At 38.3% G+C, this 23,961-nt stretch overlaps 1 protein-coding gene across 6 annotated transcripts in view; it reads right to left on the minus strand.

The window, feature by feature from the left end:
* Positions 1 to 408: 408 nt before the first annotated feature.
* The window catches only part of LOC131693019 (GTP cyclohydrolase 1), a 105,540-nt gene continuing 81,987 nt past the window's right edge, over positions 409 to 23,961 (minus strand). For all 6 annotated transcript variants that reach the window (XM_058980482.1, XM_058980479.1, XM_058980478.1 and 3 more), the window contains 3 exons: positions 1,644 to 1,809; positions 1,328 to 1,444; positions 409 to 1,262 (listed from right to left, as the gene is read on the minus strand). In XM_058980482.1, coding sequence (XP_058836465.1) covers positions 1,133 to 1,262; positions 1,328 to 1,444; positions 1,644 to 1,809 — 413 coding nt within the window. In that variant the 3' untranslated portion in view covers positions 409 to 1,132. The remainder of the gene's footprint in view (positions 1,263 to 1,327; positions 1,445 to 1,643; positions 1,810 to 23,961) is intronic.

Below are 23,961 nucleotides of genomic sequence, written 5' to 3' on the forward strand. Positions count from 1 at the left end.
TACATATTTTTCCTAATCCGTTTAAAAAAAATCTTTTGTTATTTTTAGTATATTTTAGAATTTAAGATTGTAAAGTATCCTTTCACCTGTGTGTTTTGAACACATTAGTGACGCACATACTAAATATAAACAAAACAAATCAACTTTATCAGCGAATATGTCATATATTTATATATTATATACATTTTATATATACTTCTACAAATCCATTTGAATATTTTTAACAAGGAATTAATCACCTTGTATAATTGATAGCGATAAATGATTACCCTAAGATTGGTGCAAACAAAATGAAAGTACGATAAAAGATCACGTGAAACGCTACCTGTGTTCCACTGGCAGAACTACTGAAATTGATCGTTTCGCAGCGATTGATCGTTCGGATGGGAAATAACAAACCGCCTACGGTTATGCAGTTGGTGAAGCATCACGATAACATTTATTTCATTATGATCGTTCATGATCGTGCTAATACACATTGTTGGCAATGGATGTGTGGTAAAATTAACTTAGCTCTCTTGAATAGTGTTGTTTCAATAGGAAAATAAAAATACAAAATTTGACGAAAACAACCGTTTTCTAATAAAACATCGTACAGTAGTACAACAGTATAGTATATAATATCGGAACTATGTTTCTACAACCGGTTCAATGTTCAACAACAAGACGATTTTGGCTAGTAAAATGCTTCCTCTAAAATACTTCGTAGTTTAAAATCGTATCGCATCATTGTTATTACAGTAAATGTCCCTTGTATGTTTATTATTGGCAATATTATAAGAGTATGATTGTTTCATTGTATCTCTCGGTTGGTCCCCGATTTGATGTTTCTATCATATTCATTCGTTTAGTGTGCAGTTGGTTATTCTCTCTCTCGTATAGACGTAACAATTTTTTATTAACAACAATTTATCATAAGTTCCAGACCAGACACTTTTACGCTCATTGTATGTTCGTACACAATAAAATTCGGTTGACTTTAAATAACTCTTTCTAAAATAGACAACAGACCGATATCTTCTGATCCTGCCACAAATGGATGAGTTTAAAATTTCCTACACAGGCTACGGTACAACATTTCGTTTCATTGTAAAGTTTAACGCACTTTCTCTCGCTGGGATCGACCCGCTGCTTACTTATTGTTGCACAGAGTTAGGAACTCCTCGCGGGTTTTCGGATCGTCGCGGAATACTCCCAACATCGTGGAAGTAACCGTTTTGCTATTGATCTTCTGGACGCCCCGCATCACCATGCACATGTGTCTGAAGGAAAAGAAAAACAATTAGTTTTTTTTGGGAAGAATAAGTAGGCGAAACAAACAACTTACACTCCTTCGATGATGACGGCAACCCCGGCCGGTTGGACGGCCTGAGTGACGGCTACGGCAATCTGTTTCGTTAGACGTTCCTGAACCTGCAGTCGACGGGAGAAGATTTCCACGATTCTGTGGAGTAATTGGTGAAAGGCAGAAAGAAAATGAAATTACTTTGAGAAACTTTTTCGAACGCCACATTACCTAACGAGGGCTTGGCCTTTCCCGTCACTTTTGTTCAGTAGGTTACAGAGTGTTGGGGGGAAAGGAAGGAATATGGATTTAAGTGCGTTTGTTAGTGGAACTTTGGAGGGCTGGACGGAGTACTTACCTGGCTAGTTTACTTAGGCCAAGAATCTTCTTACAGGGCAGATAGCCGATCGACACCTTGCCGTAGAACGGAACCAGGTGGTGCTCGCACATCGAAAACATTTCAATGTCCTTCACCACTACCATTTCGTCGTGGTCCTCGTCGAACACGGCGCCATTGAGAGCCTCTGGATGGAAAAAGAAGGGAGTAATGGATTAGTATTTGGCAGTGTGCACAAATTTCTTGAGCGACTTTTCAAAAAGACATATCTGCAATGAGTTACTCTCTTTGTTTACTTTCTCTTCTGTTAATAATTCGGTCACTTTAACATTTATCCCTGAACTCTTTGCATAATATGCTAGTTAAAACCACCGTCTTTCGATCTGTACTGTAAAATAAGTGAAGAGTGTTATAGTGACGCCGTAAAAATCGAAAGAGAAAGTAAACAAAGAGAGTAACTCATTGCAGATGTCTTTTTGAAAAAAAAGCTCGAGATTTGTGTTACAAATGTTTAATCGCAGTGAACACAAATGTGTGTGCACAAATTTGTGATGTATTAAATGTTTGCCTAGAAACTGTATACAGGTTGGCATAAACGTTAGCATTCAGGTTTTGGTTATGTTTTGCATAGAAGTTTGCGTACGAGATTGTATAAAAATTTGCGCACCAGTTCACGTACAAATGTGTGCGCACATTGTTGAATACAAGTTAACATACAAATTGAGCAACCGAGAATAAAAGTCGCAAGGATAGAACATGCTTCGTAAAACATGTTTCAAATATATTGGAACACAAATATCGGAATAAAAGCGTAAAAATCGGACAGAGATCCTTCAGCATAAGATTCGCTTAAAAAGTTCTTACCCGTAAAACTCGGCAAGGTTGAATCTCAAGTATAAAAACCGGTTAAAAGCATACGTATATCGCAAGGTTCAAGAGTAAAAGCTGGCTAAAAAACCTACTTTCTAAGAATCGGATATGTTTTTCCGGTTTTTATACTGAAGGTTTTTTATTCGACTCTTACAAAGTCCAAGTCCGATTTTTATACTCGAAGTTAACATCCGGTTTTTATATTCTAGTATATTTGAAGCGGGTTTAACTAAGCATGTTCTGTCCTTGCGACATTTATTTGCGGTCACTCAATTTGCGTATAAATTCACAAATTTTCGTACAACGAGTTTGCATGTACAAACAAATTGTTTAAAAGTCTACCAACAAGTTTATGTACAAGTTTGAGTATTAAGCATACTTTCAAGTTTGTTTACAAATTTGTGTTTCAAGTTTGCGTACAACTTTTCATACAAATTTGCATGCACCCAAAACAAAAAGTCTGGAGCGATAATACATGTGTTTTTTCGCTCTTGAACTGTGATGTAAACAGATTTATCACATCACAGTGATGAAATCAGCAGATTTTATCTTACTTTAAAGATTCCAAAATGGGATATTTTGTAATGGCCATTGAAAGGAAAAGAAAACAATTGAAGGCTAGACATATGCGTTGCGTTTCTTTTAATACCATTCGCATAATTTAATTCGCAGTTAGCAGTACACTGACAGAATTTACAATAGTAATTTGACCTCCTTAATTACATTGCGTTGTTTGAGGATGATGAGTTTCTTGACCAAGAAGGAGGAATATTGGAAGAGAGCAGATTAACCGTAAATCCACCATTCGAATTCTTCGTACTTCATGATGCGTTTATGGCTATTTTCGTCAACAATGCGCTCGGATATTTTTAACTGCGTAAATATTACATTTATTATGTATGCTATTAAATGTCAAAATCTTCTTTCATAGGTGGGCGAACATTACTAGTTTAGAAATCTATCGCTGAAGTATAACACTTTTTGTTACATTAAAACATTTTTTTTTGGTTTCTCACTCTTAATACTATTCATGAAAAAAAATGTACAACAAGTCCTTCTCCAAACGGCTCAGAATAACCAAATTTTGTAGAAACACGATTTAACGTGTAATGTTCAGATTCTGTAAATTTGGTAAAATTTAAATTAGTTTTCTAAATTTGGTGAAATTTCTTTCTATAGATTAAAATAGCCAACAAAAAATTGTCAAGCAAACGTAAGTCAATTCAACTCACACATTGCAAGAATTCTAAATTATCCCATTGCAAACTTAGAAACGACTCGGAGTAGTGAACGCCAACCGTTTCGGTAGTGCTTGATATATCGCTAAAAAATACAAACAATAATTCGAAATTGACCAAGATTTTTTGGTCTGACCAGCAATCTGCAGTTGTGAAAAATTAAGTCAGATTTATGTCACAACCGGGATTATAAACTAGCGCAGGAAACTTGCCACAAAGAGAGACAAGACTGTGATTCTTCGCTGTTTTGGTCTGCTTTGACATTTTATAAAGTCATCAAGATAAATTTTGTTACCAAAGACTGCAATACGTCCAACTGCCTGGAACTTGAGGTAACTCGAAAGATATTAGACAATTACGAAGTAGTAGCTATAAAATCAGATGTTGCTAAAAATGAAATGAAAATGCAATGAAAGTAGAAGAAAGCTGGAAGAGAAGCTACAGAAACTACTGTATAAAAATTTATGAGAGCCAATCAAAACTTTTTTGAAATATTACAAATCACAAACTGAATCCTTTTTTTAATAAGGATAACGAATTAATTTGGGTGCGGGCATACAATAGATGGTAAAGTGATTACCTTGTACGCAGCTCATCTGGGTTCGATTCCCAACCCCGGACATAGGATTAGAAATTTTTGTAAAGAGATTTTTCTATCCATAAGGTTAAAACCTCTATAATCGAAATAAAAAACGAATTAATCTTCGGCCACAGTTTCTACGTAATGCTATTATTTGGAGGACAACCTTTCCTTTTAAAGCTAAAAGAATATCAAAAATACTAGAAGTACATATGATATAAACTACATTACTACCGCTCTGTTTGATACGTTTTACTTCGGACTGAGCTAGTTGAAATCAGAGTTGCATGCGCCGAGGGTTCGTTTGTCTGTTCCATTTGACTATGCATTCTGATGGGACTCATATAACTCTATGACAATGTATGAAAAGCAAGTTACAATGTACAAATAAAATTCAAATTCAGCTTTAAAGCAATTTTGATTTTTTCGCGTGCAAGATTACGCACAATTCTGCACACAAGTATGTGTTACAAGCTTGAATACAAGTATAGTATCGAGTTGGGGTACAAGTTTGCATCCAAGTTCACGTACAAGTTTGTATTCAAATGTGCTTAGAAGATTTTGTTTCAAGTATGCGTGCAAGTTTTTACACCATTTTACGTAAATGATTGTATTTCAAGCTAGCGTTCAAATTCTCATGCACTTGTATGAGTGTTGACTACAATTTTGCCGACTAGGCTGCATCAAAGTTTGCATATAAGTTTGTGTATATATTTGCAAAGAAGTCTACGTTCAAGATTGCATGAAAGTTTGCATACAAGTTGACCTTCTAGTTCGCTAAATACATTTTGTTTATTTAGATTATGGAGTTTTAAACCTCAGGATTATTACAAAAATTTCAAATTATTTGTGGCTTGGGAATCGAGCTCTGGTAAGCTGCTTACAAGATAATCGATTTTCAAACTACGTTATGCTCACTCCCGCGTACAAGTTATGTTGCGTATTAATTTTCGCTTCAAGTTTCTGTTTAAAACGTTCGAGTTAACAAACAATTTAGTTACATACCATAAAATTTATTTTTGTTCGCGTACAAGCAGGCATGTAATGCACCTCACAGCAAATAAAGAGAAGAATAAAAAACGCTCTTTGCACATGCGAACCACCGCTCTTCTCTTTCACAATAATCCTCTTCACTCCTCACTTGTGTGTTGCTCCCATACGTGCATTCTACTCCATGGCTGCACACCTCAAAGAGTAGAAATAAAGAAGCTCTTTAGTGTGAATCTTGGTCCCACGCGCACGGAAGCAGAGAGCACAACCAAAAAACGTTTTAAAAACGTTCTTCCGATTAAACTTTATCTGAATTGTAGTTTGATTCGCCTTCCTAGCTGCTTGCCAGTGAGGGGAGGCACAAAAAACTGGCTCTTCAAGGTGACTCTTTGAACGAAATTGTGCAGCTCTTGGTGCACAGATCTTTTTCTTTTTCGTTTTCAAATTTCACTTTGTGCGGCCGTTCTGCCTATCGCAGTGTTGTTGTGCTGCTTTATTTTTCATCGGTGTATTTTGTTCTTTGTGGCACATTGTGTGAGCAAATAACAAGCCTGCGTACAAGTGTATGTTTCAAGCTTGCTTACAAGATTAGTCTTTATTTGGCGTATAGGTTCAAATGCAAACTTTCATACATTTTTTTAATGAAAGTTTTCGTACAGTTTGCATACAACTCTGCGTCTCCAACTTTTTACATGTCATAATGGTAGTCATTTTATTTTGTTCGTAATGATCAAGCAGTTCATTTTCTGACTTGTTTACGCTACCATAACAGCAATGTCCCGTTAGGAATGAGCCATCCCTTGAACAAACGTCTATCGCATTGGACTAATATGGGCCGACTTTTTTTTACAAGGGGGTTGGAGTAAACGGTTTTTAAATTAAGGGCTCTTAACATATTACGAACACGGCGATATTGTTCATCACTATGGCTTGAGCATGAGGTTGAGCTTTTGCGACCACTTCTGGTTGCTACTCCATTTTCGATCTGGACTAGCTGAAGTTGCACAGATAATTATGCTTGGGAGTAGCGAAACATCTTTCAATGTGCAAACTCCTGGTAATCCCAAAGTGTTTATTGATCACTACCGGCACCGGCCAGGCCCGAACGTAGATCGCGGCAGGAAAGGGAAGGAATGGTTAGTCCGATACTTGCTTTTGCTAGAGGCCGTATATACTACTGCGCACTCCACAAGTATCACGGGAGGAGGATATTTGATATTTGTTAGTAAGTATAGAAGTTGGATTCTACTTCTTCTATACCGACGCCAGAGAGGTGACTCCACTCTTATATGGACTAGATATCGATCCATCAACTCATGGACCGGGGACCAACGGCTTTACTTCCCTTCCGAAGGAAAACGTGGCCACAGATTTTTTCACCTCCGAAAAATCTCAAAGACCTCGACTGGAATTGAACCCAGGCCAACTGGAATGAGTGGCGGTCATGCTTACCACTCAACCACCGGCGCCGTCGACAATATTGTTCGTTACTATGGCGCGTAAAAACTGTATCAAGCTACGCTCAAGTTGGCGAGGATTTTTGCTGGCATAAAATTTGCGAACAAATTTATGTTTCAAGCTTGCATACATGTTTGTGTAAAAGTTTGCGGTTTTCAAAGAAGCTGCAAAGAAGCTTGCAGAAAAGCTTGTATACAAATGTACGTTCAAATTTCTGTACAGGTGTACACACAAGTCGCACATGTTTGTTTCAAACTTGTGTATACAATTTACAAACAAGTTCGTACACAAGTTTGCATTCATGTTTGAGTTTAAGACGTTCAAGATCACTGTACAAACTTGTGCGCCAGATATAGTTTTGAAATAGTTTTGTTGTGTATTTCTGATCGGTACAGGGTTGTGTTTTGCGCTTACATACAAGCTTGCGTTTCCACGGAGCGGTGAGCACAGCAGCGCGAGAAGTAATATGTACTGCTCAGAGACGACCCAGAAACGGTTCAGGAATCAGGAATCAGAATATATTGGCTCAAATGGCACGTTCCCCGTACATAGTCGGGGATTTGTGCCTTGCCGTGTGTTTTCATCATTTCCTGAGCGGAAGGAAAGGACAAGGAGGTGTGGGGAAGTAGAATTGGAAGGGTGGGAAAAATAACAGCACAAAACAAAAATAAACAACAGGTAAGTTAAACTCACAAGTAGTTCAACTTGCCTGCGAATAAGCCTAAAGCTCTTTACCACATTGGATAAGAAACTTTAGTATGTCTCTGAGTTTCAGTCGTTCAAACATGGTTTCGTCTATATAAGGACGGCTGAAAACTCGAAATCGCAATTGCGCTACCGCTGGACAGTTGCATATCAGATGATATGAGGTTCCGTAGTCGGATTCACAAAGATCACATGAAAAAGACTCAGCGCGCTGAATAGTTGCCATGTGATAATTGAGTTCGCAGTGGCCGGTTAAAGCCCTGGTCAGCGTGCCGCAGTGGAGCTTCGAAAAATGTAAGAGATTTTTCGAAACCACTGGGCATGGTTGTTCTAGAAACGCCTTTGTTTGGCGACACGTTTGTAGATTTCTCCAATAATTGCAGTGCTCGGACGAATCCCAAGACCGAATTTTTTCCCTTATCCAACTTGTCGAAATTGGCAGCGCGGGCTCAGGACCAACGAAGTCAATCGCTGAACCTGCCCTGGCCAATTCGTCAGCCCATTCATTTCCAGTAGTACCGGAATATTCGGGTACACAGATAAGGTAGATAGTGTTGACAATGCTTAGTTCGTCGATTTGGGCTCGGCACGCGATCACTAGCTTGGACCGGGATTTGTCTGAACTAAGGGCCTTGATTGCAACCTGACTATAGAAGCAGAAGTTTATAACTCTGCCGGACAAACTCAGTTGAAGGGCCGATGTATCCCGCACATAATCGCAAAGATTTCTGCTTGGAATACAGTACAGTATCTACCTAGTGAGTGAGAACAATGGAACAATCTCATTTCACGACAGTAGACACCAGCACCAGCACGTCCCTCCATCAGAGAACCGTCAGTGTAACAGACCACTTGCGTTTGTTATTGTCTTTCCATAAAGCCAGACAACCACTCTTCTCGAGAGGGAATCTTCACATGGAATGTCCTGTAAGGAAAACTTCGTGTGAGTGTAATATCGCTGGGAGCAAGAATATCTTCACCCCATGTAACCATTTGTGACCACAATCGTGTATGACTGGTGTAGCAAGATCAACATGATTACTGTTCCAAAGCCCAGTAACCTGCAGTCTGTATGCACATGATAGTGTTTCTATTTTTAAGTGTATGTGTAATGGTTTGATATTTAAAAGTGCCTCAAGAGCTGCAGTCGGAGTCGTGGTGAAAGCACCAGTCAACGCCATGAGCGCCATTCTTTGCAGATGGTTTAGCTTTGACTGGACTGTCACCACCTCTCCCCTCTGCCACCACACAAGGCATCCGTATGACAGTATTGGACGTACAATTGTCGTGTAAATCCAATAGATGTATTTAGCTTTGAGACCCCAGGTCTTTCCAAAAGTTTGTCTGCACTGTCCGAAGGCCATGCACGCTTTTTTGACTCTGAACTCAATGTGAGCAAACCAATTCAGTTTGGAATCCAATATGACTCCAACGTATTTGACTTGATCTGCACACAGTAGCTCAGAATCAAAGAACTGCAAGGGACGAACCCCGGTTGTTATTCGCTTCTTCGTGAAAAGAACCATTGAAGTTTTGCTTGAGTTAACTGATAGTTTAACTTGTCGACACCACTGTTCGACAGCTCTTAATGCCTGTTGCATCAAGTCAAAGATTGTTCCGATGCAAAATCCAGTAATTAGTATTTGGTAATCGTCAGCAAACCCGTAGGTTGGAAATCCAAGCTCATTGAGTTTCTTCAACAAGCCGTCAGCTACTAAGTTCCATAACAAAGGTGACAGAACGCCGCCCTGAGGACAACCGCAAATACTCAACTTCCGTATCTCAGCCTGTCGCAGTGACAAGCAAAGTATGCGGTTACTAAGCATTGCGTTTATCCAACCCGAGAGACATGCAGGTATCCCATGACCGCGCGTCGCTTCCAGAATAGACTGGAAGGACACATTGTCAAAAGCACCCTCAATATCTAGGAATACATCCAAGCTAGAATGCTTGAGCGAGAAGGCCTTCTCAATGTTGTAAACAACATCGTGAAGCAGAGTGATCGTGGATTTCCTACACTGATATGCATGTTGCATTTTATGCAGTGGATATTCAACTAAACTAACGTTCCAGATGTGATGATCGATTATCCGTTCCAAAGCTTTCAGAAGAAAAGAACTTAAGCTGATAGGCCTAAAACTCTTGGCTTCTTCATAGCTTGAGCGCCCCCCTTTGGGAATAAATCTAACAGTTATTGATCGCCCTACTTTCGGGATATACCCGGTAGCAAGACTGGAAAGCAAAATTTTTTTCAAGACATGTTTAAGAAAATCAAATCCCTTTTGCAGTAGCACGAGAAGTATTCCATCTTTTCCAGGTGATTTGTATGGAGCAAAGCTGTCAACTGCCCACTTGACCGATACAGTGGAAACCACCCAAGTAGCACTTGCAACATGTTCTAGAAAAACAATAAATGTTATTTGTTGCATTACAATGACAACAGAATTGCAAAAGACAAGACTTTTGCATGTGTGAAACACAGCTGCTGCACGTTACATCTTAGTTATTTATTTGTATTGCTAATGTTTTCTGAAACAATCAACTTTGAAACATATCATGGGTGTTTTTTGCAACGTCTTGGTGACTCTACTGCACAGCTAAAACAATTTTGTTGCGAGCATCATCGCAAAAACTGTAGATAACATTATTATTCAACTTGTCAGCAAACTTTATTCCGGATACACTTATAAAACTTTTACTCAACTTGAGTTTGTAACGTAGTAGACATAAAAACAACCGCCATATTTATTGATTGAATGAATTGTTTCTCAATAAAAGTTGCTTACGAACAGTTTAGATTTTTTGATCAGAACTTAAAATTTTCTTCATTAATATTGATGGCTTTATTCATAATTGTTGATTACTCTCGAAAAAAGCATATTTGAATAGAGTTCTTTGTGTATCATAAATAATTCACACAAGAAGTATAAAATTTATTTAGTTTACATCAACGATGTTTTAAGGCCTTTTAAAAATATCAAAGTATTTTTATAAATTGCTCGATTCATTTTTATTGGTTATACATTTTCACCCACATCAATAATATTGTCATATTCGAATAGACGTGGACATAATATTTATGCTTTCATGAAACACATGAATTTTCATTTCATTCCGACAAAGTTATTTTCAAAGCATTCGCTAGCATTATTGCAACAATCTCTGTTGCTATTATGATTCTTGGTACATCATTCGTAACAAATGAACATGTTGCTTATAAGCTCCACCTCTTGCGCTTTTTTAATTGCATAACAGTTGAATAACGCTTGCTGCACGAATATTTTCACAAATTAATGTTTGACATAGGTGTTGTAAAAACAGCTTATCAACATACCGTGTTGCTTGGGCAATGTGCGTGCTAACGCCCACGAGTCCGAATCACCAGAATGAGATCTGTGAACATTGTTCAACTCCGGATCGATACAACCTGGAAAGTGTGTGTCGAAGAGATACTTAAGAACATCTTTTTCGTTCGTCACATAAACATCATCTCTGGTTTACAAAGAGTTCATTTGAAAATCATTCGATTTGGAGAGACCTGCTATTTAACCTGCTAGCCTCGTTCAGACTAGAGACATTAGTGCATAGGCTTTACCAGCCAGCCCGTTCTGCAAATCTAAGACATTTCTTATATGCACTACGAGCTGACCTGAAAGCCCTGGAGTCATCACGCTGACGCCGGTTCCAAGCTCTTCTCATAACTTTCTTCATTCTTTCAAGTTCAGTCCTCCACCATGGGGTTCCCCTAGTCGATTTAACAGTACGAAGTGGACAAGCTTCTTCGTAGGATGCTAATATGAATGAGTTTGTCGTATCCACGTAATAGGTACTGCTCAGAGACGACCCAGAAATGGTTGGTTCGATGAGAAGTGCCAGAGAGGGACGGATGAGAAAAATGCTGCCAGGAGCCGAATTTCAGTGTCTGGTACCTGGCAGAACAGAGAGCAGTACAAGGAAGCAAGAGGAGCCTAAAAAAGAACTCACCGAAGAAAGAAAAAGCAGTATGAGGAGAACGTCATTACTGAGGCGCAAAACAGTATGGAACAAAATGATATGCGGAAATTTTATGAAACTGTCAATGGCGTACGGAGAAAAACAGCCGCATCTCCCGTCATGTGCAATGACCGTGAAGGTAACTTGCTGACAGATAAAACTATGGTAGCAGCCAGGTGGAGAGAGCACTTCGAGACATTGTTGAATGGAGAGAATGTTAGCGCGTCAACGAACAGAATAACAATAAGTGACGATGGACAAGCCTCCGACGCTAGAAGAGGTGAAAAAGGCAATCAAAGAGCTGAAAAACTGTAAGGCTGCTGGAAAGGACGAGCTCCCGGACGAACTTTTCAAACGCGGTAGTGAGCAGCTGCACGAAATACTGCTCCGTTCTGTTTTGAAGGTATGGGAAGAAGAAGAACTACCTGCTGACTGGCTAGAGGACCTCATTTGTCCCTTATACAAAAAGGAACACATACTTGAGTGCGCCAATTATCGAGGAATATCTGTCCTCAATTCGGCGTACAAAATTATGTCACGTATTCTGTTCAACAGATTGAAGCCGTTGGAGGAGTCTTTCGTCGGCGAATACCAAGGTGGTTTTCGTGAAGACCGATCAACAACGGTTCAAATGTTTACCCTGCGACAGATCCTAGATAAATTCCGGGAATACAACTTGCAGACACACCATATGTTTAGTGATTTCAAAGCGGCGTACGATTCAGTGAAAAGAAACGAGTTATGGCAGATAATGGTAGAACAAGGTTTTCCGACGAAACTGATTAGGCTGATTCGTACTATGCTGGATGGATCGAAATCAAGTGTTCGGGTTGCGGATGAGATTTCGACGTCCTTCGTAATCTTAGACGGATTGAAGCAGGGCGATGCGCTGTCAATCTTGCTGCTCAACATTGCTCTTGAAGGTTCCATCAGGAGAGCAGGCGTGCAAAGGAACGGTACCATCGTCGCTCGATGGCATATGCTCCTAGAATTTGCGGACGATGTAGATATCATTGGAATCGAGAATTGGTCTCACAATCAATACCAGCAAGACGAAGTACATGATAGATGGAAGAATACGTGGGTCAAATAGTGATGTTGGTGGTAAAGTGGTGTTAGGTGGTGATAAATTTGAAGTAGTGGAAGAATTTGTGTACATTGTAACTCTAGTGACTGTTACCCGCGAGGTGAAAAGGCGTCTTGCAGCTGCAAATATGACTTTCTACGGACTTCGTAGCCAGCTGAAGTCCCGTAGTTTGCAGACGAAGACAAAATTCACGTTGTACAAGACATTGATAGTTCCGGTTGTCTTGTACGGTCATGAAACGTGGACGTTAAAGGAAGTTGATCGTAGAGCGTTCGGTGTCTTCGAACAATACTCGGCGGTAAAGAAGATAATGGCATCTAGCGGCGTCGTATGAATCACGAGTTATACCAAGTATATAAAGGAGTGGATATTGTCAAGCTAATAAAAAAACGGCAGGCTGCGGTGGGCTGGTCATGTGGCACGAATGCCGGAAGAACGACAGGCGAAGATAATATTCAGTAGAGAACCGGGAAGAGGCCGACGAGACTCAGTGGCAGGCCGCGTACACGATGGCTGTTTGCAGTGGAAGAAGACCTAAAAGCACTCAATGTCCAGGGCGACTGGAAGAGATTGGCCCAGGACCGGGTCCAGTGGAGGAGAATTCTTCACTCGGCGTAGATACAACGAAGCGAATTGTTGCCCATCAAGTATCAAGTAAGTACGAGCTTGCGCTTCAAGGTAGCGTACAGGTTTGTGTAAATGTTTGGATACAGGTTTGCAGTTTAAACTTGAATACAAGCTTGTGTATTAATTGGTATTGCATACAAGCATACATATTTTTCAAGCTTGCATACAAGTTTGCGTAGAAGCTTTTACTGTAATTTTCGTACTACTTTATATAAAAATTTGCGTACCAGTTTGGATACAAGCAGTTTAAACTTTGCATACAATTTGGGCACAAGTTTGCGTACAAGTTTTACGCACCAGTGAGTACCAGTAGGAATGAACTTCATAGCAAATAAAGAGAAGAATAAAAGCACTATTTGCACTTTTCATGCGAACCACCGCTCTTTTTTTATAATATACATCTTCACTCCGATGTGAGTTACTCCCATATTTACATTCTACTCCGTGGCTGCACACACAAGAGAGTAGATATACAGAGGCTCTTTACTGTGCATCTTGGTCCCACGCGCACGGAAGCTGTGAAGGGAACCAAAATTTTTAGTTTAAATCGCCTTTCTCCCTGTTTGCCAATGAGGAGAGGCTTAAAAAAGTGACTCTTTGTGCGAAAGAGGACAGATCTTTCACTTTTTCGTTTTCAAGTTTCTCGTTGTGCACATCGCAGCGTTTATGTGCAGCTCTTTTTCCATTGGTGTTTTTTACTCTTTTTTCACAATGTGTGAGTTTCAGGTTAGCGAACAAATTTGAATACAAGTTACTTTTGAAGTTAACGAACATGTTGGCATACAAGATCGCGTTCAAATTTTCATTCAAATTTGCATACAAGATTGTGTATACGTATGTATACAAGTTTGCGCACAATTTTTTTTATAAATACAAGTTCGCAAATACATTGTCGTACAACTTAGCGTTTCAGCCGGTTTCACATGATGCGATTTTTTGTGGCGCAACTTTTTAAGGCGATTTTTAATCGCTTACTGTGTTCACATGATAAAACTTTTTGTTCACTACTATTTCATGGTACGGTTTGCGTCCTGGAACTTGTCTACACAATGCCGTCCCGTCAAACATCAATAAATCAAATCAGATAAGTAGCCCATGCTTTTGTGTCTACAAAATAACAATTGTTCATTGTCATTTCTCAATTATTGCAATAATATAAAATGTTTTGTGATAATTCCGAAGAAGAAGGGTTGCTTCTAGTGGCTGCATTGCGACAGAGCAATAAGAAGAAAAGGGCACCTCGGCGGTACTGGGAGCATGAAACTGTTTCAAAAAGGATGCTTCTTGGGGAGTTTCACAATCTTGTACAGGTATGTTCTTTTCGTTGGTAAAGCACATTTACAATCAGGTTTCACCTATCCCAATTTAATGCTAGTGGATCTATCACATTGATTTTCGTTTCTCCAGGAGTATCGTTGCGATGAAGCGCGTTTTAATCAATATTTCCGAATGAGTACATTTGATTTCGACAATATATTGTCACTCATCGGAAAGGAAATTGCTAAACAAGCCACGACGATGCGTGATCCAATTCCACCAGAAGAAAGATTAGGTGTTACTCTTCGGTAGGTTGATACAATAAGGTTTTCCCAATATACCTGTAGTTTTGTTTTTGAAATAGATACTTGGCCCACGGGATCAGCTTTCGCGCACTTTCTCAAAGCTATCGGTTGGGATTGTCTACGATCTCTGGTATTATACCGCAAGTGTGCCAAGCAATCATTGATGTCATAGGACCAAAGGCTTTCCCTGCCATAACTCGACAGTTCTGGATGGACTCAGCGAAGAGTTTCGAAGAGCTTTGGGGATTTCCAAATGCTATTGGAGCCGTTGATGGTCGTCATATGGAAATTATTAAACCATCGCATTCCGGTTCATTGTACTACTGTTACAAACAGTACTACTCCATTGTTTTGATGATAATGTTTGATGCTAAGTAAGTCGTATGTACTGATAATAATGATTATGAGCACTAAAATAGTTTATTCATAGATATAGGCCAATCTTTGCTGACGTAGGAGGTCTTGGAAAAAATAGCGACGGAGCTATTTTTGAAGCATCTGAATTCGGGAAAAAATTGCTACACAATCCGCAGCATCTCAACATTCCTGATACGATCACACTTCCCGGCATAGAAAAAGTTGCAGTTCCTCCTGTTGTGCTAGCTGATGAAACCTTCCAACTCACAAAACACGTAATGCGGCCATACTCAAGTCCTAGGTCGAGGTTTTTGACAAGAAAGCAGCAAATTTTCAATTATCGCCTTTCAAGAGGACGGAATGTTGCAGAAGATGGGTTGGGAATTTTTTACATCAAAATGAACGCCATTTTGATGTAAAAATTCCCAACCCATCTGTTGCAGGGTAAAATGTGTTGCTGTAAAAGTACAGCCACCAAAGTGATCATGGCAGTTATTCTCCACGCTTTCCTAAATCCCCAAGGATTCTCCAAACATCAAGCAAAACACATCTTGAGCAATTCAAGGAACAATCAGTCATCAAAAAAGAAAACATTGAAGCTTTTTCAAGGAAATACAGCGAAAACTGCCCAGCAGGCCAGAGATTATTTGGCGGACTGGTTTGTTTCTCCTGTTGGGGAGTCTTTAGTTCCATGGCTACTTCTTATTAAGCATAGCACGTGTATACAAGCGCTCGACAGCCACGAACCTTATGAGCTACGACACTCAAACCCGTAAAAACGTAAAAATTTCGCGCCAACTCGAACAAATGTTGGCAGCACCCTTTTAGATTTTAATGAAACTTTCTGTACATGAAGACTTTGTCACAAAAAGCCACTTTGCATACTTTGTTTTTCCAAAAATGATCTAGACTGTCTTTTGGAAAGGGCCAAACTTTTGTTACCAATATTTTTAAAATGGCTATAGTCTAAAAATGACAAGTTCTACAAAAAAATGTAGTAGGAGTGATTTTTACAAAATTAGTCAAATTTGTAAATAAAAATATTGAAAAAATTCTTTATTGACTCCTACACTGAAAAAAATCGATGTGAAAATTTTAAAGAGTCGATTAACAAAAAACCATTTTTGATTTGGATGAAATTTGTTTCAAGATAGGTAATTATGTTCCCTACCTACCGTCAAAAATTCAAGTTGGGCACTTTCAAGGAACAAAAGTTATTTGAAAAAAACTTTTCCTTGTCCAAAATGAATCTTTTTCAGAGTATTTTTATCAAAAATTAAACCAATGAAAGTCATAATCATCTCAGAAACCATTTTTCCAGCTGCTAGTTGCCTGATACATGCAAAAAGCATCAGTAACGAATTATATATATATATATATATATATATATATATATATATATATATATATATATATATATATATATATATATATATATATATATATATATATATATATATATATATATATATATATATATATATATATATATATATATATAAATATATATATATGCATAACAAACTTGAATGAAAACTGGAAGACTTGTAGACTGCAGTTCATTTGTTCCTCTCAAAACTGATAAATTTCTAAAATTTATTTTATGTCTGATGGAGCAGCAGCACAATACAAAAATAAAAACTTTGCAAGCTTGTTTAGATTTCAGTCAAAGTATGAGCTAAGCGCAGAATGTCATTTTGTTGCAGCATCCCATGGAAAGGGACCCTGTGGTGCTATTGGTGGCACTCTCAAGCGAATGGAAAAAGAGCCAGTCTTGCTCGCGACAATGGAAATGCCATAACAACTCCCCGAGAGTTATGTAACTGGGCAGTTGAACAAACTGATAAAAATATCAAAAAAATAATTTTCTGCTACATATTCACTGAACAATACAACAAAATGTTAGAAGAACTCGAAAAGCTGTATAATAACTCCAAAACAATATCTGGAACTCAAAAATTCCACTTTTTTGTGCCTATTCCTGGTGGCGAATTTGAGACGAAAAGGTATTCTAATTCAGAAGATGAACCAAAAGTATAAGTTGATATTCTACGCATAATTGTCCCACTAACAAAAATCCCAAAAAAGTGCACAATAAAAGAATAATTACGTAGCGTTTAGTTAAGAAGTACATTACGCTAGATGTCGGGCACTGAAAAAATTGACGGAAAAATACAGGTTCAATAAAAAAGAGATGGCAGTGGCAATATTAATCCCAGCAGTGAGAACAATCCTTTAAAGCTCTTCATTACTATCGTCGCTTGCATAACATGGCGAACGCATCTAGGATGATGAGACTATTTTCGCAATGTTTCTATTATCACGCTACCCATTTGAAGCCGTTGGTTAGTGCATTGTTTGCTATCTTTGTTCAACACATTGGGTCAAATGGTAGAGCGACAATTGGGGCACTCGATTGGAGCTTTTGTTGCGATCAAACACTAGCATTTCATCGTTTTCAGGCCATTTGTGTTATTAGATTGGTTCTTAAGAACGAAGCAAGATTCTGGATGCCAAATTATATGCACTCCATCGAGTGTAGGCAGAGTAATTGATGATTTTGTGAGGTACCCTTCTGTATAGAGTAAAAATAGGTACCCTATTTCCAATTTTGATGAAGCAAAAAATCTCTCGAGTAACAGGAAAACTCACGACATACACTTTTGTAAAAAAAATTAGTTATGAGCATCGTTTACATAGATCGTCATGGGACTGAAATGCGTAGAATTTTCCGGTTTCCGTTCGATTTCTTGGCATAACAGTCCCACTTAACATTTTTCGAAAAAACTAACGTTAATTGGATCTCTATAATGAAAAACTGGACTGATTATATTGGAAACGATTGCTATGAACGTATTTCTAGACAATATAGCTTTATTTGTTACATGCTAATACAATTTTCATCTTCAATCGCGTTTTTCTCAGTTGCCTGTTTTGGAACATGGGACAATTGGGCGTAGAACGGCAGTTTAAGAGAGCAAACCAAATACCGACATGACATAGACCATAGCCTTATTACGCGCCACCCAGTGAATAATGGAAACCAATGTTGCTAATAAAAAAATCAAATAAAATTTTAAGGTCTCTTACGCTAGAAGTGAATATTTTGAAATTTAGCACAAGATTGTTAAAATTTAATTTCGACAAAATAGTGCAGGAATTCAAACAAACCGTTCAGTACACGGGAGCTAGTAATGTTTAACTTCTAGGACTATTATGATGATGGCCCCATCTGTTTCCTCCATAAAGGAATGATTGATCTAGAAAGCAATTAATATAATTAAAAGTCATCTTGCAGTCATTTTGAAACAGATCCCCCTAGAGAGTCCACATATTTTTCATGAAAATTTTGTATATGGTACCGAAAATACCGGTACTGGCCTTTGTTCAGTACCAGTATTAGGGTACCAAAAATGGGTTGGTATTCCCGGGATTTTCGGTATCGGTATTACCGGTACCACAACCCTAGCCTAGAAGCTTTCAATAAATCTCTTGGTTTATATTCAGGGCATCGTTTATCACGTTTCCATTATTTCAATCGAAGCAACCTTGCTATGTACTGCAAACATAATATTTGTTTTGGTTAGTTTGTCAGAAGACATTTTTAATTGGAGTGGATAATTCTGATTAGAATTTGTGCATAACCAACGATGATCAACGATGCGGTAAGTCTTCTATTCAATATAGCACTAGATCAAGCTTCAATACTTCTTCCGTCGTGAGAGGATTACGATTGGACTTCTACAGGCGATGAAGAGGAGATCGAGCTGTCTGACATTAACGCCGTGGGTGTAGAAGATTCGGATGCTGATTTGTTATTCGATAAGAAATTATGCATAATAGAAGCTGTTGCACGGTATGAACAGCTATACAATTTAGGTCATGATGATTATCGCAACAAAACGAAAAGGACACTTGCTTGGAAGAGAATTTGCGAGGAGCTCGTCGAAAAAGGCCACGAGGATCCCAAACCCAAAATAACCCCTGCATACATTTCTACGATTCAAATGACATGGAAAAATATACGTTCGAGTTTCGCGCGTCACAAAAAAGAAATGCGAGGAAAAAGCGGTCAATCAGCGGAAAGGAAAACACCATATAAATACGCCAGATATCTTACGTTTCTTAATCCTTTCATAGGCAAAGGAAAAACGCTATGTACACCAAATGCTATAAGCACAAACGATGAGTCAGAAGTTATTGGAGAAGAGGAAACCGAAGATGTTTTGATGAGAACTGATGGAAAAAGTATATTTTGTATCGGAAAAGTTGAAGTTTTTTATATGTCGATAACTTATTGTTTATAGGTTCACAAAGAAAACGCAAAGGTAATGAGAACTCGGCTACAACAGCAATAATGAATTATTTAGGGAGCAGAAACAACAGAACTCCAGATGAGCTTGATTATTTTTTCATGCATACGTGCGAATCAGTTCGTAAGCTACCACGCCGATCGCAACTAAAAATTAAGCGAAGTATATTTAATATTGTGTTTGAGGCTGAGGACGAGGAACTAGAAGACATATAGAAAAGTTCTATATTAAACTTGCAAAAATTTATTAATAAATAAATTTTCTTTGAACGATATTTTGATCTCTTATTTGAATATGCATAAGAAACATACCAAGGCTACGAGACCAGCCGCTTTGCCATATGGAATGTTTTCAGTTGTATCCGTTGGTTATCAGTTCTTTTAAAAAACGTATTTCAGCTATGAAATTTCCTAAACCTATTACATTTTATAAATTTACAAAAAATCGCATCTCTAATAAAAATAAATAATTTGAACTGTATTTGGGCAGCTATTCACAGGGTTCCAAACATAACTTTTATATGAATAGTACAACAGCTGAAGTTAATTGGACTGGTCCCGTACTGCTAGTCACGCCAATCGCCATCTCCAGAAGACATTCTAGATGGGTAACTTGTTCGTAAATCTATTCCTGCGCATATCCTGTTTGATCAGAATCGGCTTCAAAGTGGGTCGAAATTCCAAAATGGGTTTATAATATCGTAAATTAACACTAGTGAACGGGCAAAAAATAGAAAGAATCTGCGAATCATTGAAAGTTGTTGTTGCTACTGAAAATAATAACATAAGAAACAATTGGTTGCTATGATTGAAATTAATCGAAATGTGTTCATCAAAGACAACAACCAGATGGTTTTTTACATGTCGCGCCAAAATCTTCTTAACATTTTGTCGTGGCGTTTGCTAGGTTGCTCCGTTTGAACAGCTCAATGAAAGTCCTTAGTGAATATTCACAGGCAACAAAAAATCGGCGCTACAATCGCATCGTGTGAAACTGGCTTTCAAGTTAGCGACGAGTTTTCATAGAAACACAAGTATACAAGTTCTCGTACCGTTTGCATGCAATTTGCATTTCAAGTTAGCGTACCAATTTTCATAAAATCACGCATACAAGAGTGTAAGCAATTTTAGACACAAGTAGACCTACAACTTAGAAGGTTTTTTTGTTTTGAAAGTTGTTAATTTCAGGATCATTTGCACCTTTTATCAGGTTAGATGTCTAACACTATGTGCGGGGTTGGGAATAGAATCCAGGATAGCTGCGAACAAGGCAACCAATATACCAACTACGATATGCCCGCTCTGGCGTATAGGTTTATTTGCATACAAGTTCGCATTACATTTGCATTCAAGTATGTGTACAAATTTGCGTTAAGGACGTTCAAGTTTCTATACAAGTTCTATACGAGTTTTAAAGAAATAACATAGCGTACAAGTTTGGATCCAAATTTGCTTAACAATTTGCGTTTCAAATTAGTCTAAAAATTTGCATACTAATTTTATTGAAAATTTGTATACAAGTATACAAGTGCAAGTATGCGCAGTAATTCGAAGGTTTGCATACAAGTTCGTTCGTCTTGTGTTTCCAATTTTCGTACAAATTCGTAAGTGGCCGATCATCACATCTTGTCACAGGTTTACAATGGGGATCTTTGAGGGTTTAATATCTAAGTGCTTATTTAAAGAGCAGATCTATGAGGGTTTCATTTTAAAACAACAACCCGTTTACAACTAGTACTTGATATTGTACATAGTTATGAACGGGTTATCGATGAGTATGATTTTTTTCCCAATTGAAGATGCTTTATGAATCACACGAGAGACAAACACGTGAAAAGAGAAATGAATTTCGTCAATCAAAACAAGGTCCTTCAAGTGAATACTGAGTACAATTGTTTATTCAGTATTTTTAGGAGGCGGGTATAGCATAGTTGGTAAATCGATTGCTTTGTACTCAGCTCACCTGGGTTCAATTCCCAACCCCGAACATAGGGTCAGATTTTTCTAAACAATTTTTTTTTAATTTAACCCAAAAACACATGCGAACGACTTTTACAAACGAAAATAAGTATTTTTACTTTCTTGAGCAGAGGAGATTCAATCATTGGAAAATACTTATGCTAGTCGCCAAAATCTCTTTGAGAACGTCTTAGTTCGTTGCAAATGTAACCACGTAAACAATCCCTAGAAAATTGTTATTACTTTTCGTCATTACACTAGTTTTTGCAAGTCTAACGATATTTGCATTTTGTAAGATGTAAAGCAACAAGATTTTTTCAAACTGCGTATGTAGAATGCCGTCCCGTAATACGAAGCAGAACGCGCACCTGTGCGCTAACCCCTCCGGGTATACAATATCGTTCAAATTTGCAATTCTAGGTTCGCATTCATGAGCAGAGTTAAATCACTCAAAATCCTACACAGTCACTGTCCCATCTCACAGCCACCGGCGGGCGACGATTTTCCCTCGAGGATGCGAACTTTGCATCGATATTCTCGCATCACATCGGGAGTCAGCGAATGAAAGACCACACTTCCGTTTACCGTTTTCACCTCACTGCTATTGCTGTGGAAACGGTTGCAAAACGGAAACACGGAACACTAGAAGGAAGCAGCTATTCACAGAGTAACAATCAAAAAAATTGCTTGCTCGAATGGGTTGCCATTGCCGGCATTGTTGGCCCCACACCTTGGCCCTTCCGTTCGATGATGACTTTAGCTGCCGCAGGTTTAGGGGATGATTATAGATTGTCGTTTGAGATTAGAGAAAAGAAAACATTCTTTATCGTGAAACAAATTTAGCTGCGTATCTCATTTTTAACAACTTCCAACTTTCCTTAGAAAAGTCAGTCGACCTTAACGTAAATTTACTAAGGCTATTTTGTAACACAGAGCAAAAAAAATACTGTAAAAACGAATTTAACATCCGCCCTATTTTTTCATTTTCAATGATAACTCTTTGAGGGAAAGTAATAGATTTTTGAATAAAGTCGTATCAGACGTTTTGGATTATATAACGTATATAAATACTCCGAAAAATGCAGAGTCGTTTACCTAGAGATGGATGCACAGCATCAGGATGAAGATTAATTCGCACTATGGTAACGGATGATGTATTGAGGCAATAAAATCAAAACCCATTCGGATGCATCTTCATGATGATACGATGACTTATACGCGTTTGTTAGACCTCTGCGTATACTAACTCTTGATAAACGGTTCCGTCACCCAAAAAAATAAACGAAATTAGAATGGTTATAGTAAATGAGCGGTATTCCTTATTCGGTTGCTCTTTTTAACAAAGTAGTAGAATAAAAATATCGATTATTTTCTAAAAAGGTTCTGCTTCTATAAACCAGTCTATAGACCAGTTCAAACAATCCTTTTATTACATGCGAGAACGATTAACTATATCTGAAGTGATTAGTTTTGGAGAAACACTTCTATGTCGAAAAATGTTTTTAAAAAATCGACGATTTTCATTTAATATTTTATTTAATTCGACTGTCTACAATAGTTCGACCATAATCAACTGTATCTATCACACGAAATTTTCTTATAGCGAATTCTCTTCGTCAGTAGCGTCAGCCGTATCCGGAAAACCTAAAATTAAACTTAGCAGTAAAAGCAAACTTAAATTTTTCTTCGAATTACTGTCCCACCATCATCTGAGAAAGTCACCACTGCATCACTAGTCGCACATCGGTCATAAAAAAATCCTTCTCTCTATCATCGTCTTGCACTTGGCAACAGCTAGTAAAACTTTCGATCTTGAACAGAACAACGTCCTGGTGGAAGATGCGGTTCAGCACACATTTTAAATCGAGTATAGGTAAATTGACTTCGTTACCCGAAATTGGTACACCATCGTACGACGAAGGCACTGTCCTTGCTTTTCGGAGCAGTGCCCCAGTTGGCAAAAGTTTTCCCCATCAAAAATGAAAATCGATAGCCTGACGAATTTTGGCTTGGAGGAAAAGTTTCCACCAGTTTGTACATAGCTACCGAGGAAATGACTAACGCATGCACTAGTAGGAAGCGTAACAGGTGCCTCTTCTGACGTGATAACTGTTGCGGTTCTTGGCACTAACTCGATTTCCGGCACCAACCTGATGTCGTTCGTTCGTTTCTAGAGTCGTTTTGCATTGAGTTGCTGAACGGTAACGGTTCAGTGCTCGATGGTGCGTTTTAAAACTTGTTAGTGTTGGAATAGGGTAATTTCGGGAGATGTCGCGCCGAGTGAGATGCCCCACTATCTATATTTCTTATATAGGGTCACTTTTATACGGTAATATGATATTGTGAGTTTGTCTTTCGAAGAATTACAACACTGGAGATGTAAAATAATCCATATTATTAACTCACAAAAATTTTATTAATGATTATGTTCGTCCAATTGCATCACGAAGTGCACCATCATCACCGCATTAAAATTTGAATAGCTGAGACCTTTTAGAAGGCATTCTGATCATGAGCACTGTCATTTATAATTTCAGAGGAAAATGTCGTCGTGCGGCATCTCTTCCCTACAATTGGGAGAGATGCCGCATCAAAATTGCG

The sequence above is a fragment of the Topomyia yanbarensis genome, chromosome 3, assembly GCF_030247195.1.
Source record: "Topomyia yanbarensis strain Yona2022 chromosome 3, ASM3024719v1, whole genome shotgun sequence".
NCBI classification, from domain to species: Eukaryota; Metazoa; Arthropoda; class Insecta; order Diptera; family Culicidae; genus Topomyia; species Topomyia yanbarensis.